The sequence below is a fragment of the Pteropus alecto genome, unplaced genomic scaffold (assembly GCF_000325575.1).
Source record: "Pteropus alecto unplaced genomic scaffold, ASM32557v1 scaffold276, whole genome shotgun sequence".
Lineage (NCBI taxonomy): Eukaryota > Metazoa > Chordata > Mammalia > Chiroptera > Pteropodidae > Pteropus > Pteropus alecto.
The window spans coordinates 6,727,502-6,743,777 of record NW_006438074.1 but is presented as its reverse complement, the minus strand read 5'-3'; the positions used below and the strand labels follow the sequence as shown (position 1 = coordinate 6,743,777).

Genomic DNA, 16,276 nt, shown 5'->3' with positions numbered 1-16,276 from the left:
ATAAATAGAATTGAAATTTTATTCTTATAGACTTCCCCCTTTTTGATGAAAGGAATTTCATTGTTTTAAAAAGTTTTAAAGCCTCTATTTTAATACATTCTCTGTAGCTGACACATATACTTGCTAGTGATGATAAACTTCTCTGTGGCCTCAGATTTTAAAAACCTGACTTATTGCCTCTCTCTGGTGGCCTCTTCCTGCTGTTCAGAGGACTGGGGCAATTACAGGCTGCAAGCATCCCTGTAAAATCACAAGGGCACCTGGCTCTTAGAGGCACCTGGCTTCTGCTGCTTCAGAACAGATCACCCAGGACCCTGCTGGAGGATGCCAACCCACACACAACCTTGGCTTCTCCTCCCTGGAGAGCCCCCTTCTCTAGCACTCCAACTTACAAATATTTCCCTGTATTTACTATCACACTGGGACATCTTTTTTGCAATTGAAAAATGAGAGAAAGTAAATTATTAGAATGCTATGGAAATGTCTATACACTGCTGGTGGAAGTGTAAAAAGGTACAAATTTTCTGTTAAGCAATCCGGCAATATGCATCGGAAGTCTTAAAAGTTCTCATCCTTTGACTCAGTGTGATTCCACCTATACGAATCTACCCTAAAGAAATAATTGGAAAGTAGACCAGGATTAATGTAGAAGGATGTTCACTGTGGTGTAATTTATAATAGTGAAAACAGCCTAGATTATCCACAAATAAAAGATTAGTTAAATGAAACATCACATAGGATAAATCAGTACATGGTCACTAAAACTGATGTTTTCAAAGAACGTTGAATGACATGAAAAATTGCTAAAGGTATAATGTTAATGAAGGTACAACAAACAGTATAATGAAAATGCAGTCCATAAAACTGAATATCTGACACGTTCTTGTTATGTTTAAAATATATATAAGAATAATGTATTTTTTTTAAAAAAAAGACAAAAGTAAAACACCAAAAAATTGACAGTAGCTCTCCGTCTATTGTGAGATTAAGTCTGTTTTCTAAGTTTTCTACAAGGAGCATGATTCCTACCCTTAGGAAAAGCTTGTGTAGTAAAGAGGAAAAAGAAAGACAATCTCCTACCTGGCTGCTCACTTCTCTTCCACCTTTCACTTCACCTGAATGGCTTTTAAATAAAGCTGATGTCCAGGTGTAGCCTGAGAATGCTGTTTCGAGAGGAACCTACAACCTATAAGCTCAGAGCAACCAGAACCTTCTGTTCCTGCAGCCCAGGAGTAACAACTGCCATAGACTGAGGTCAGCCATGACCTGCTTCAGCGAAAGCCTTTCTTCACTGTAGTTCTTCTGACTCTTGGACCAGACTTAAATTGTGGGAGCATAATGTTGGAAAGAAGTCACTAGGAGGCAAATTCCAGCTCAATGAAGGAAGAGTTTTCAAATAACAAAGAAATAATGCAGAGTTTACCTCTAGCAGTAGTGAGTTACCCACCACAGAATCAGGATCAACATCCATCGGGAAGGTTGATAAAGAGCTTCACCTTGAAATGGAAGGTTCTTTCCAGCTCCAGGAGCGTGTGCTCGGGGAGCACCCCAGTGGCAAGAACCCTGCCTGGCTGGCCCTGGCATTTCTGATTTCCCATGTGCTCACACGCATGCAAGGCTGAGCTCTCACAGTTCAGCCAGAAAAGGAAAGGTAGGCAGGCTGCCCTCCTCCAGGGTATGAGAAAGACGAGTCCACAAGGAGGTGGGGACATTTGAGGGACCTGTGCCCAAGGAAGGGCATAGTCTTCTGGCCCCAGGCAGATGAGCTTCCTCTGCACTCTGCCTGTGGCCCAGAATTCTGCCACACGGAGGATGGCAGGGCTACACCATCACATGGAGCATGTCTGCATGGGTCTGGCCAGTCCACAAAGCGCTCCCCTGCATTCAATTTCATTGAGCCTCACAGCCACCCAGGAGCTAGGTGGGCATAGCCACTACTCTTATCAGAGCATCACAGATGGGGAAACTGAAGCTCAGAGAGGTTAAGTTGTCCAAGGCCACACAGTCAGTGACAGAGCAGAGACTCTAATCTGGGTTTCCTGGTTCCAGACCCTGAGTCTTCCTTCAGGTCAAGCTGTCTCTTAGACACCAGAAAATCTTCATCTCATCACTGGGTCATTGTCCCAAGTCTCTTTCCTAAGTGGCCTATGGCACACCCAGGCAATCTCCATGACCTGGATTGGAGATGGGAAAGGTACAGGGGACAGGCTGACCCATTATATGGATGAGCAAGTTAAGGAAGAAAAACCTTAATGGAAAGACTCTGTTCTATTCTTGATCTGGAGCAAGCAGCTGACACAGGAATGTTAGCCTGGGCCAGTCCTCTCCCTCCAGTCTGCTCAGAGCAGCCTTCACCTCAGGAACCAGCTGGGCCTGAGTGAATCTCACTCACATTTTGTAAAAGCCAGGGAGTTCACAGCTGACAGGCCTCCCTCCTTCAACATGCTACGGCTTTAAGCGAGGCCTGTGTACAGTGGGTCTCTGCCGTCCTCATTTCCTGGCTTAAGACCTAGATAGAACGTCTAAATTTTCCTCCAGCTGACTGCTGCCCCAGATTTAGCCTCTCTGATGGATAAGTCTGTCTTACTCCCTGCCAGTGGCTGTGTCTGTCACTCCATCCCACCCCCTGGCTTCCTGGGTTACCTGTCTTGAAGTTGCTCACAACCTACTAGAAGTCTCACTTCTCAAAATGTACAGAACTGTATGAACATAACACCAAAACTCCAATGTAGGACCTAGAATGAGAGCCTGGAGACACAGAGGCCCGAATGCCGCTGGGTGAGAGAGAGCTTGGTGCTGTCGCCATGCCAGTTCTTAAATCCATGCAATGCTAACGCAAATCCTCAACCGGTTTGGGGTTTTTGTTTGGGTTCAGGTTTTGTTGTTGTTGTGAACTGACAAAATGATTCTGAAATCCAGCTGGAATAATAAATGGGCAGGATTATCTGGTAAATTTTTGGAAGAAAAATGTGGGTAGATTGTCCTACTGGATTAAAGTCAATATGTAATATAAAATTAGAAGAATGAAAAACGTTCATTCATGGAGTCGTTCCACAAACATTCATGAAGCGCTCAACCCGGGCGAGGTGCTCAGCCAGGCTCTGGGAATGCCTGGGGTGCTTTGGAAAGATGACTGTAGGGCGTGTTTCAGAGCCCGGTGAGGGGTGGCTGGGAAGCATAAAGAGTTAGCAAGAGTCAGGTTGAGCGGCAGGCACTGAGCCGAGGCTGATGGCCCCAGACCTATCCCTTGCCTGGGAGAGGACAAGGAAAAGCAACTGGCAAAGAGAAGTATCCTCCCTCTGTGGGCTCCTCTAGGGAAGCCACTCTGCAGCGTTGGGCTTCAGGCAATTCACATGCAAAATGGGCCCATAATTGAATAACATGATTGTAATACTAACAAACATAGATACACATTAACATGCACTATGTGCCAAACACTTTATATGTAATGTCTCATTTAATCTTCACAACATTCTTAATAAGATGGGTTCAATTATTATCCCCACTGTTCATGTGAGAATATTGATGTTCAGTTCAGAGAGGTTAGGTAACTTGCCTAAGGTCACACAGCTAGAAGTGGTGAAGGTCCAATACAAACAGAGGCAGCCTGGCTCCAGAGTCCACACTGCTAACCACTACCCTACCCTGTCCATCAGGGGAGGTAATGAACAAGCAAAGCCCAAGGCTACATGGAGATTCCAAATGAAGTTAGACTTCAGAGGCTCCCTACTCTCCAATGAGGCAAGTGTTTCCTTTACCCCACAGGCTGCCTCAGGCCAACGCTGGTCCCCTTGAGACTTGTGTTATTGACATGTAGAGAATGAAGGAACTCCTGAGATCATCTAACCTGATCACACCGACGGCGCCAGAAGCCCCTCAATGAATGAGAGGCCATCACAGCCTCCTGTGACTATCACCAGTGGCGACCAGCTCATTACCTACCAACAACAGCTTATAAAATTTTCGGATGGCTCTTGCCCTAAGAGGTGGTTGTCCACCTTTTTTTATTTTCCTCCCCAGAATTGGCAAGGAGAAATAGAGGTCTTGCCAAGACGCTATAGCAAGTCCCAAACACTGTCCTCTCATTGGCCTTCCTGTTCTGCCCATCTGATTTTCAATCCAGTTCTCTGAGCGCCCGGCTCCCCCACATCATTCCCTAATGCCAGAAGCACAAGCCAGTACACCTTGGTTGTTCAGGGGCCCACAGAGAGGGAGGTTGTGGGGAGGGGCAGTAACTCTGAGCAGCCTCAGTGTGCACCTACCTCTCTCTGCTCCCTCTGCAGGCAGAGTTCTTCCGTCTCCTCCATCAGTTTGTCTGCCAAAGCGAGCACACAAACACTGTCACAAAAAGCCCACTCTAGATCTGGTCCTGAGGGTACCGGTGCCACAGTCACCTCTGTGACCCCCAACTTCTCCCAAGGACGAGGTCAGCACTGCCATGCCCAGGCTAGCTAAAGAGCGGGGCCAGCTCCTGGCAGTGGAAGCTCCCTTGCTGGCCTGAGCAGCTACCCTCCTTTCCTGTCACTGTCCCTGCTTTGTGCATTTACAAGGCGAGCACAGCCTCATCCTTAGGAGCTCAAGTATGTTCCTGCACCCCCAGGAGTGCTGTTAACCTCTGCAGGAGAGAGCAGGTCCTATGGAGACAGGTGTCTGGAGCAGGCAGAGGGGAACCAGTGCTGGGGCTCCATGTGTCTAAGAAGGTTGCAGGGGAGAGGGTCCCAGGCAAAAGACCAAATCTTGGACTCATATTCTCCTTTCCCAAACAGCATGTTAACAGGCCAGTCAGGGCCACAGGGTCCTGGAACCCTGTGGTCAGGTTTAAAGTGGGCTGGGCGTGGTGTTGGGGACAAGCCCAGGACCTGGCGGCCCAGGGCAGGATAACATCGACTCCATTTACGGAGTCCTTACTGCGTGCCTGACACAAGTGTTTACAGGCGTTCTCATTTAACCCAATCCCCATACCGCTTCCAAAAACTAAGGACCATTTTTGTCTCCATTTTAAGGACAAGGAAATTGAGGCTTAGAGAGGCTGTGCTGCCTAAAATAACACATGGCTGGCTGATGGATAAGTGACAAAGCTGGGTCCAGAGCCCAGGCTCTCCTGCCTCCTCATGCTGGCCAAAAGGACATTTATTACATCATAAAGCCCTCCAGGCTCCACGCTGGTGTCTGGCTCCTCAAAGCCTGCTAAGCCTCGCCCAAGACAGCAGCCCGCCCTCCCGTCCTTCAACAAGCCCCTGGCCCTGAAGTGCTACCATCAGGGAGTCTTACTCAGCCTCCAGCCCATCCCTCCAGCCAACCTAAATACTCCTGCTTCTCCTTAGCCAATTGCAGACCCTGGGCCTCCAGGCTTTTGATCATGGCTTCTCCCAGTTGGGCATTCTTCCAAGTCCTGAGGAGGGAAGGCAGATGGGACCGAAGAGAGAAGAGGAAGAAACACAAAATTCGTGAAAACAGAAGGGTAGAAGAGAAAGAGAATGTGCATGTTTTGTACTTGCCCATTCCTTCTCTCCAGAATCCTAGCCTGCTTTCACGCTGACACCCTTGGCTCTGGGCATGCCACCAGCTTCTATCAGTCACAGTCCCTGGAGGCTGGCCCAGGCTGCAAAGTGGGACACAGTGGGCTGGGCCAACAGCCCTTTTGGAGGAAAGAAGAGATTGCTTCTTGGCTGCTTCTACAACGCTGAATGCCCACCACCAGGCACAAGGCCTGGCACAGGGCACACATTCAGTGTTATTTGTTGGACAAAAAGCATGACCCGGCTTGAATAGGCAGGTACCAGGATAAAGGCTTGCGTGCAAATGGACTGTGTTGGGCTGGAGGTTTCTATGATCTGGCCCCTGACTTACAAAGCACTAGCTCTGGTCTTTGCTAGGATTAATGATGGGCCTGGGGAGGTGAGATGGGGGTCAGGAGGCGCCCAAATCCTAATAGTTGCTGGATTTGCTCCCAAGAGTTGGAGACAAATGGTGTCCATGTCTGTCACCTGTGACTCTATACAAGCAAAGTTCACTTTGCTCAAAGCTCACTTAAGAGACCCCTCATGGATGCTCTGAATCTGGCCTATCTCCTCTCGCCCACCCTAACTTGTTCCCACAGCCCTAACCTCAAAAAGGCCCAGACATTTTCCTCCCCACCCTGCCCTCTCCTGGGGTCTTCAGTGTCCACCAGGATCCCAGCAGGGAGAAAGGAAGATCAGAGTCGGTCTAGCCCACACCCCTTCCCCTTCTGGACCTCAGGCTGCCTCCTCCTGCTGGGAACACTTACACCTTCCCTGACTCCTGCAGCATCTCCAGCCACTGTGTCTGCTCAAACTCGGACTCTGCCGCCAGCAAGATGTTCCCCTGCCAGGAAGAGGGGCCACAGTGTACCTGAGAGGCACTCTGAGGACACAGAGGTCACCCACAGGCCTCTGAGGCTCTGCTCTCTCACCCCACATCCCCACGGCACTGATAGCCCTCCCAGGCCAGGCCACTGGAGGAGTTACCCTCAGGGACCTGGGGGGGGCGGGGGGAATCCCAGAAAAGCTGCTCTGCCCTTGCTGAGCCCAGGCTGAGGGGACAGCTTTACTCACATGGAAGTCCTGGTGGGAGATTTTCATGGCGTAGGGCATGCTGGGCTCTTCCTTGGCCTCCACCAGGCAGCCCCCCAGAGGGATGACGCCCTGAGAAAGAATAGGAACAGGCAGTCCCCACCACACCCCGCCCAGGTCACTCAAGGCTCCTGGGAGCCCTCAGCCAAAGCCAGGTCCTGCTGAGGGTCCCAGGCTGGGAGTCAGACCAGAACTCTGCCAGTGGGGAGAGGTAGGGCTGGGCGGGCTCCGGGTCACAGGAGGGTGGGGACTCAGCCCAAGAGGGGCAGGGAGTCTTGTGCCCCAGGAAGGATTTGTTCTCTAGGCTCTCTCTAGACCAGAGCAAGGAAAGAGATAGTCCCTTACCCTCACAGGATACCCTCCCCTGTGGTCCCTACAGAGTCCTCCCCCTGCGATGGCCCAGGGGACAGGCCCCCTCACCTTAGGATGTATATTGAAGTATTTATTGGTTTCAAAGCTCTTTTTTTCACTCTCAGAGTAGTAAAGAAGAAAGCTCTCTTTGATGATGAAAAACCTAAAGTGGGTGGTGGGGAAGGAGGGGCAACAAGGAGAGAAGGGTGAGGTTCCTCGGGACGAGAGCACCCTTGGGATCCTGCACTCACATGGGGAGCCCCTGGGGACACCAGCTCAGACCGATCCTCAGAACTTACATTCAAAATTTGGGCAAAGGCCTCAGCGGCCCAGCTGCCCGCCACCACCGGCAGCCAACACTTGCACCAGTGGGCAGCTGAACTGGGAGGCTCACAAGAGGCCTCCAGATGTGGCTCCTCCATCTCCCCTGAGCTATCACCCTCAGCCCAAGAGGTCACCTGTGGTCCTTCCCCTGGAGTACCTTCAGCCCACTGAGCCATTATCTCTAGTCCCTTAGGGTCTCCCCAGGAGAGGCCGGAAGGAAAGGAAGAAGATGCAGATTCCAAGGTGGGTCTTTGGACAAGTGATGATGAAGGTTGGCGATCGCATGGAATGTGCGTACCAGGCGGGTGCGGCCAGGCCTGCAGCCCGCATGTGACACTTGCACTCACTCCTTAATGTCTCGGACTGCTCTACAGCCTCCTTCTGAGACTCAGGTCTAAGGATCTCTGGGCTCCTGGTGCTTTCTGACTGCTGGGGATCTAACAGCCTTGATGCCTTTAGGTGGAGCACTTGGACCCAGCTGGTGACCCTCACAGGACTAATGACTGCAGCTGACTAGGATAAGATGATCCTATTGGGCCTCAAAGCCCCAAGGCTCCAGGACACCCAGCGTGGCTGGCTCCTTCCTCCCAGGGCCCCTGCTGTTGTAGCGATGGGACTGGGGGAGCTGGAAGCAGTGGTGTGCTGGCTGGAGCTGGCTCAGATGGGCTCATGACAGCCGACAGTGTGATTCTCTTCCCAGCTCTGCCTTCAGTGACATTGTGTCAGTAGCTTGATGTCAGTCATAGGGGGAGTATTTATACCATGAAAATCATCAGATCTACAGAACACTGTTCCACCTCATGGCACCCCAAGAGAGCCCATAACCATTTGCCAACGCACCTCTTGTGACTGGGTTGAAAAGTTGCTGGCGGGCATCATGAAGCCAGTGAATTTCTGAAGGTTCCGCCAGCCACGTGATTTTTCCTGAGGCCACACCTGCTGTGGGGAGGGTCCCCGGGACTGCTGCCGCTGCCATCGCACCTCCGCCCCGCCCCTCCCCAGAAAGTGAAGTGTGCTTCGTCCTTTGGTGTGTGTCTCACTCCCACTCCTGTTTGCCATTTGCACCGATCCTCTCGGCCCAGCCAGATACAGAAAAGGAGCTGTGGACCCCAGAGGTGACATCCTGCTAATATCAATTCTTCCCCAGGGCTTTCTCCCCCCAGCAGAGAAGAGGCGCATGAACACCACCCTGTATAGCATGGCAGGGCCATTGCTGGCCCTCCCGCACCTGACCCTGCCCACCTTCTCTGCTTTCCCACCACTGAGCTCACTGCCTCCCACCTGAATCCGAAAGGAGACCATGTAACTCCCTGGAATGCCCTCCCTCTGGCTCTTCACCTGGCCGAATCCTTCTCACCCCTAGTGACCAGCCCAGCCCGCACTGCCATCTAAGCTCCTCCCGTACCTGCTGATTGGGCTGCGTGCTTGGCACTTAGCACCACTGCCACATCCCACATGCCCATCTTGTTCTGAGGTTGACTCTGGGCTCCGGGACGGCGGGCCATGCCCACTCAGTCCTGTGGACTGAGGGACGATGTACCCTGCCTGTTCCAAGGGAACTTCACAGAGTCAGTAAAAATGCAGGCTTTGGCATCAGACACACCCGCCACTTCCCAGCCAGGGGGCAAGTAAGCTTACCTTTCTGAGATTCAGTCTATTTATCTGAGAATGGGGATAATGAGACTTATCTGATCATTGTAAGGATCAAATGAGATTGTGCTTATCACTCTGCTAACTTGCAGAGGATCCAGGACAGGGCTGAGAGATGCACTCACGTGGTCTAAATATACGTCACCCACAGGAGAGTATAAGACAGTCAGCACAGGGTGGCCTCCTGGGGCCCTTTCTCCTCCCCTTTCCATGGCTTCTGAAATATTGTTATGGACTGCACTGTGTTCCCCCAAAATTCATGTTGAAGCCCTAACTCCCAATGTGCCTGTATTTGCAGATAGGGTCTTTAGAAGGTACAGTAAGTCCTCACCATCATCAGTTGGTCCTGTGACTATGCAACGTGACATATAACAAAAGCAATTTTATCATAGGCTAATTGCCTTAACTAAGATAAATACCTTCTTACCTCCCTGACACTTCTGGAGGCCCCTATCCACCCAGGGCAAAGCACTGTGCCAGGAACTTGGGGGTGCAGAGTGACAGGCAGATGATCATTAGACACATGGGCAGGGAGCGAACAGGGACTCTGGAGTCCACTGACCTCCATCTCTCCAGCCACAGTCTCAGGCAAGCTCCCGGCCTGGCTGAGCCATCCTTTCCAAGCTCCTCTACAAAATGGGGTGCAAATATCCATCTTTTGGGACTGCTGTGACAATTCATTCATTGATTCAACAAATAATTGCCACCTCCTCTGGGCCTGGCAGAGTTAGGCAGGCTGTGTGAGGGCCGAGACAGTTACAGTTAATGTAGGTGTTCTCACGTGCTGGTTCCTGTGCTAAGTGTTCTGCAAGTATCAGAGGATTTGATCTACGTAACTCTCTTGGAAGGTAGGGCTCTTTGTTCCCGTTTTACAGATGAGAAAACTGAGGCCTAGAGGTAAAGTAATGTGTGCAAGGTCACAGCTAAGGCAGAGGTGGTGCTGGGATTGGAATCCACGGACAACAGTTCCTGCTCCTACTCTCCACACTACTCTGCCCAAGGAGCATTTCCACCCTCCCTTGTGCCAGCACCTGGGCAGGAAACGGATGGGCCAGATGCAGCAGGTATCAAGGCTGGGGTAGTTAAGGGTCAGAGCTCTGCCGCTTGCCTATGGTGTGACCAGGGCAAGTCACCTGACCAGTGACCAGGGCAAGTCATCTCTGTAGGCCTCGGGTCCCTCAGTGTAACTTGAGAATAATAGCACCTAACTCTTAGGGTTGTCAGGATGATTAAATGAATTTGTTCACATAAAGACTTAGAATAATGTGTGACACATGGTAAATATTCAATAAATGTTCACTTTTACCATTACTTTTACTTTTGATTAAAAAAATAAATAAATAAAATAAATGTTTACTTTTCTTAGTACTACTACTGTTATTAGGTTCAGTACCTGCTGCAGCCTTCCCAGACCTTCCTTCCCATTTGCATTCCCAGGGCTCCTACTGGCGCGAGCTCTTGGCTTCAGCCCAGCTGGCAGCTCCCTGTTCCCCAAACACATGGCACTTTCCTGCATCTGCCGCTCCCTCCTGTGGGAAGCCCACCCTCTTATCCAGGCCCACCTCTAGTCCGGGGGGAAGCCCTTGTCTTCAGACCCTCCTTGTCCACCCCATGGGGTAGCGAAGACTAGAGAGTGTGCGTGAGGTAAGGGGTCCGTGTCAACACTGGCTGCCTCCTTTCTCTGGTCTTAAAAAATAGTATATTCATTTCTAGATTAAGGAATATTTACAAGGTGCCAAGACACACACTTTACTGCGTGTTATTGACATCATCTTATTTAAATCTCTCACATAACCCTGAGATGGAGATATTTGTTTTTCTATTTCACTGGTGAGGAAACTGAGGCGCACAGAGATTAAGCAACTAGTAAGAGGCAAACTTGAACCTCAACTCTGTTTGCTGACAAAGCCACACGTTCAAATGCTGTGCTCTCTGAGGCCTGGTTCTCATCACCTGGAATTGTTGTAACTGCAAAGTCCTGGTCAGCCCTGGTCAGAGAGCATTAATCAATCACCTGACATAGTCAGGTGCTGGGCCCTGGAGCTTGATTTCCGGCTCTCAAGGAGCTTAGAGTCAAATGCAGGAGAGAGTGTGTAGAAATCAATAATTTAAAAAGTATCTAATGTTTTTCAAGCTCTTCCTTTGTTCCAGGCCCTGTTCTTAGTAACATCATTAAGTATGTTAACTCATTCACTCATCACATGAGCTAGGTGAGGTAATGAACAAAGAGAAGTTAAGTAGCATGCTCCAGATCACAGCTGGTAAGTGGAGAGTTGGGATAATTATGTTTACTGCAACACTGTAAAGCACAAGAGTACCCTGTGACACTGTAAAGCACCAGGGTACACTGTAACATTTTAAGTTTGTATGAGATACAGGAAGAGTGCAGACCAGGGAGGAATGAATGGTTTAGGTGTCTGGCCAAGGGAGTTCTCTAAGAAGAGGTGATGTCTGAGCAGGGTTTTGAAGAATGAATAGGAGTATCTTAGGAATCTGGGGGGAAGCAGAAGAGGGAGATAGATCCCAGACAGAAGAAACAGCATATGCAAAGAACAGTGTGTTCAAGGTTATCAAAATATGTCTGGTATTACTGGCAGATAAGTGCAAAAGGGGTGGGCAGTAGTAGGGGTAGGGAAGAGGAGTAGAGGTGAGTTAAGGTCAAAGAGAGAAGCAGGGACCAGAGCAGGGGAGGGCGTGTAGTCTGTGAGAAGGCTGGGCTTCTTCTTAAAGATGAAGAGAGCTGCAAACAGGGTACTTGTGAGGTCAAATTGTAGTTTTAGATATGGGGAGGGTGGCTTTGAGGGCTGCACAGCAGGTAAATTAGAGTTATTAGTGTTAATAGAGTTATTACTTATTGCTGATAAGAATCAGCAGGGCTGGTTGAATAATTAGACAAGGCAGGAAGAATGGAATCTGGGATAACACAAGGACCAGGACTCCGCTTAAGTGACAGGATGGACACAGGTGCCAACCGACACAAACTGGGAACCCCGTAGGGATTATCCTAAGCTTTACCCCTACCTTTACTCCCCTCCTCAATGCTCTGAATTCAACAAGGCCTCCAACAGCTTGGAGGCCAACACTGGCCTCACAACTGATCCAGCTGGAAGTCAAGGGAAATGTTCCTCAGATCCACAGGTACCTTCTAAGTTGGGCGGGTTCAACAAAGATCCATCCCCTCTGCCGAGCTCCTTAATGTTTAGAGATGTAAAAGCCACATTTAGGAGCAGGGGCTGGAAAGGGTCTTGCATCACAGAGTGAGAGAAATTTGGAGTTGGGAGAATTCCTGGGGGGCAGTGAGGAGGAGAGGGATGGGAAAGTACAGAGGAGAGGGAATCCAAGGAAGATGACAGAGTCTGGAGTCCTACAGTGTCAAGGCTGTGGTGAGAGGGGTGCCGGGAAGGCATGAGAAACCTGGAACTGACACTCAGGAGGTGTTTGTACTTCTGTGATTTAAACGCCTCCTCCGCCTCTCTTTGCCAAGTCTTCCCTTCAGCGTAGACCACTACTCACAAACACCAGTGCAAGAGACTGTGCGTCTATGTGGCAATCAGGAAGGGTAGGGGGAGACCAAGAAATGAGCTGAATTCCACATCTGGTGGCACAAGCGCTGCCTGCAGGGGACAGTGAATTGATCCATAAACAAGGAAGCAAGTTTAGAGCCTCTTGGGGATTAGAAAGACACGCTGGTGCAGGTTTTAGACTCCCTCAGGATGTGAGATTAGACTTTGGGCCAAACTTATCTCTCAAGAGGGCAGCAAGAGCCCAGGGGCTATGGGAGCTACCTGTGGGCTACATGTCACAGGAAGGAGGAGGAACACGCAGCCTGGCTGCCCCTCCTTCTCTAGGCACAAACCTCTAGAATAGAACCAGCGCTCACCTCCTTTATCCCTGAGGCCCTTGGACACTGAGATGGGTGTTATGTGGGTTGGAGCTACCAGCTCCTGGGTCCCTAGGCACTTAGGGGACACTGTGAATCAGCTCCCTGAGGCAGGGCCCTATCAATGTTTCACAAGAGTGAACTGCGGCTGGGCTGGGCGCAGGGCCCACTGGCCACCTTACATCTGGAGGAAGGAGGGACAAGAGGGCGTGTGGGTGCTTCTGCTGCAGGAAGGACTTGACCGGGCCCTCCTCACCAGGGGCTCTAGCCCTGGGACTTGTTCAGAAGGGATTTGGGGGAGAGACTAGAATACTGGGGACAGTATTCTAAAACTAGGTTAGAGTTCACCTGCCGACTGGACCAGCCCCACCGTGGGCTGACACCGCCTGAGGCCGAGACAGTCCACTCCTTTGCTTCCTGTCCGTGAGCTGCCCAGGTCTTTGCAAACGGCACCAGGGCCTCCACTGCTCACAAACTAAGCGGGGACAGTCATCAACCATACCCTCTAGACACCTCTCCCAGATTCTCTTACCTCTGTGAAGAAATGTTTTGATTCCTTTCTCCTTTCGTTGCCCATGGGAAAAAAGCTGACCCTTTAGCTCAAGGTCATCTTCCTAGCACAGGAAGGGCAGGGCTGCTGGGGTGGTAGGGGTTGGAGGCACATGCCCTCAGACAGACCCTGAGTGGAAGAGGTTCCATAAAACCCAGCTGGCCACAGCCGGTTTCATCCTGCCTGTTTGTTATTTATGCAGTGCAGGAGCCTTTCCAGGCCCCCTCCCCTCAGCTGCGCAGCTAGGGCATCGATCGCCCTAATGGCACGGCGCTGTGGTGGCAGGCCTGAGCTGCCCCCTCCCCAAGCCTTCCCGCTGCTGCCAATTAGCTGAGGTCCAGAGACTCCATTTCACAAATGGGGAACTGGGGCTCAAAAGGCTCTGCTGGGAAGTGAGAGGAGACTTTAGCATCATGCCTCTCCCACCCCCAGACCCACTCTCGCTGGCTCTATCACTGACAGAAGGGTAAATTGTGTGTGTGGTGTATTTTTACAACTGTGAACATGGACAGAGGCCAGAGTGGGTAGATGTGATGTTAGTCTTTTCTGAGCCCCAGAGCAGGGGGAGTCTTTGCATAGTGACACCTCCAGAATTCTTGAGTGGATGGTTTTTTGAGTGGGTACTCAGGGAGATTCTTGGGGTAGGGGAGGTGCTACAGCTCTCCAAGCCCTCCCTGACTCCACTATTGAGCTTTTAGCTGGGAGTCTTTCTCTCTGACACTTGCCAGTCCTAGAATCAATTCTGGGTGCAGGGGCCAGGTCCCCACAACTGTGAGGGAACTCAGGGACATACCCTTGGGGGGTGTGTGGTCACAGGCTCCTGGCATTTACTAGGGACACAGTCAGGGGAAAATGCCTGGCAGAAATCTTGGATGACAAGACCCAGAGGCAATACCAAGGACAGCAGCCAGACACAATGGAGGGGTATTAGCTGCCTGGAGCCACTGAGGCAGAAGAGAGAAGGGAAGAGGGCATCCTACTAATGGCACTTGAACCTACTAGCAGCTTTCCCAACCCCACTAGAGTGCTCTGCTAGAGACAAGGCTGCTCCTGACCCTCAGGAGCTCCAGCTCAGACAACTAAAAGCCCTTTACAAGATGCTCTCCATGCTGCCCCAGGCCTCCATTTAGGGGGTCAGAGATAAGCTTAACTTTGGAGGAATTCAAGGAGCCTATATCCCATTAAATCCCAGAGACAAACCTGGCAGGACTAACAAAAGTACATATGTGAAACCAGCTTTGTAAAATGTGAAACACCATCCACAGCTCCATTTGTTCTGTGGTCTTGTAGAAATAATAAATAATTCATCTAAATAGAACATCAGAACCAACCACAACCCCATCTTCATGATCTGTGGTCCTGGGAACATTTGATGGCCCCTTCTCAAGGGCAGACTCATGGTATGGGATGGGAAGGGGCATCTGGACACACTCCTGGTTTTTTGGCAGGATCACATCCCTAGGGAGGGCCAGATCAGGGTCCGAATTTTGCAGGCCATTCCAGTAGCAAATCTCAGAACTGAGATTGGCTTGAAAGTGGAAACTGTCCAGAAGATGGCCCATTGCTCTTGAAACCAGCATTGGGAGCTTCCTGCAAGTTCAGGACTGTGAGCTTCCCCTTCCTCCAATAACTTCCAGCCCATTTATAAGTGGAAAGTGGCTGATACCTGGAGAGTCACCTCTGAGTTGGGGACCAGGAAGCTGGTCCTGAAAGACTGGGCTTGGGGCTGCTCTGCACCTCCCCGCCACCTCTTCCAACAGATCAATTCATCAGACAAGACCAATCTATCCCTCTCCCCATGCAGCCTCTGCTTGTCTCCACCCTAGCTGAGCTGAGCCCCTCCTTTCTGTTCCAGCTTCTCAGCTGGGAGCACTAGAGTATCTTTTCCTTCTGCCCAGATTTAAATTAAAAATATATATATTTCAAGGGCCAGTTGGAAGGGTTGCCAGACATTAGCTCCACCGGGGGCTGGGTGAAGACCCTTCCTCACTCTGCTGTCCTGAGCCTTGCAGAAGCTCCCTCAGTGTGCACTGGATGGGGGTAGGCAGAAAGGTTGGGGATAGGACACCAGTGCCCCTCCTCTAAGCCTACTCCTTGCTCCGTGAGGCCTGGGTGAGGTTGTAAAGATGACATAATTGGCAGTGGGGTCCCAGGAGAATATCGTTGGTTGAAGATGGAGTGATTTCCTCCACAGCAGAGTCTGGCCCAGCCTGACCCAGCTGGGCTCCTGCCATGGCCTCGTTCTCTTCAGCCCACACCCCACCTCCCCACCCAGATTTTGATCCATTCCACAAAGAATTCACCACCATCCCCAGGCCAGTGGTCCCACCCAGCTCTACTAGCCCTGGGGCAGAGATCCACATCTGGGATCCACATCCTCCAGTGGGAGCCATGGTAGAGTGAAATGGGGCGAGGCCAAGGTCACAAAGGAAGGCAGAGGCAGGGCCGTAATGAAGGAGATGGAGGGGGTCCTTAGGCCTTGGGCTCCCCCCGCCCCCTGGCGGTCCTCACGGGGCGCGGGAGGCCCACTCACCGCCGGGACCACTTGGCGGATGGCCGCCCAAAGGGTCGTTTCCACAGCACACCGTAGAGCTGCACTTTGGTGCTGATATCCAGCGCGTCCGAATCAGCCTGCTCCAGGGACGGCGAGGGCGACACCGAGTTGGACTTGGACGTGAACATCCTGCCACAGTGGGGCTGCTTCTGGCCGGGCCCACCCACTCCGCCGGCAGGCAAGGACGCGAAGCTCCGGGCGAGGGCGGGAGAGCGACAGACGGCTGCGGGCGCCGTCGGGGCGAGTCCCAGCCAGTGGAGACGCGGAGCGGCGGTGTCTGGAGCTGCTGCATTAAAGCGCGCGGGCCCAGAGCGCAGCGCCGAGGGGGTGCGGGGCGCGCAGCCTGCGGCTGGGGGCCGGGGTTGGGCGGGCCC

At 51.4% G+C, this 16,276-nt stretch overlaps 1 protein-coding gene across 1 annotated transcript in view; it reads right to left on the bottom strand.

The window, feature by feature from the left end:
* PLEKHD1 (pleckstrin homology and coiled-coil domain containing D1) overlaps positions 1 to 16,251 on the bottom strand; it is a 25,189-nt gene extending 8,938 nt beyond the window's left edge. The window contains exons 1-6 of the mRNA XM_006915160.3: positions 15,882 to 16,251; positions 7,014 to 7,107; positions 6,576 to 6,665; positions 6,269 to 6,345; positions 5,301 to 5,392; positions 4,263 to 4,315 (exon numbers count right to left, since the gene is read on the bottom strand). Coding sequence (XP_006915222.1) covers positions 4,263 to 4,315; positions 5,301 to 5,392; positions 6,269 to 6,345; positions 6,576 to 6,665; positions 7,014 to 7,107; positions 15,882 to 16,030 — 555 coding nt within the window. The 5' untranslated portion in view covers positions 16,031 to 16,251. The remainder of the gene's footprint in view (positions 1 to 4,262; positions 4,316 to 5,300; positions 5,393 to 6,268; positions 6,346 to 6,575; positions 6,666 to 7,013; positions 7,108 to 15,881) is intronic.
* Between the last annotated feature and the right edge of the window lie 25 nt (positions 16,252 to 16,276).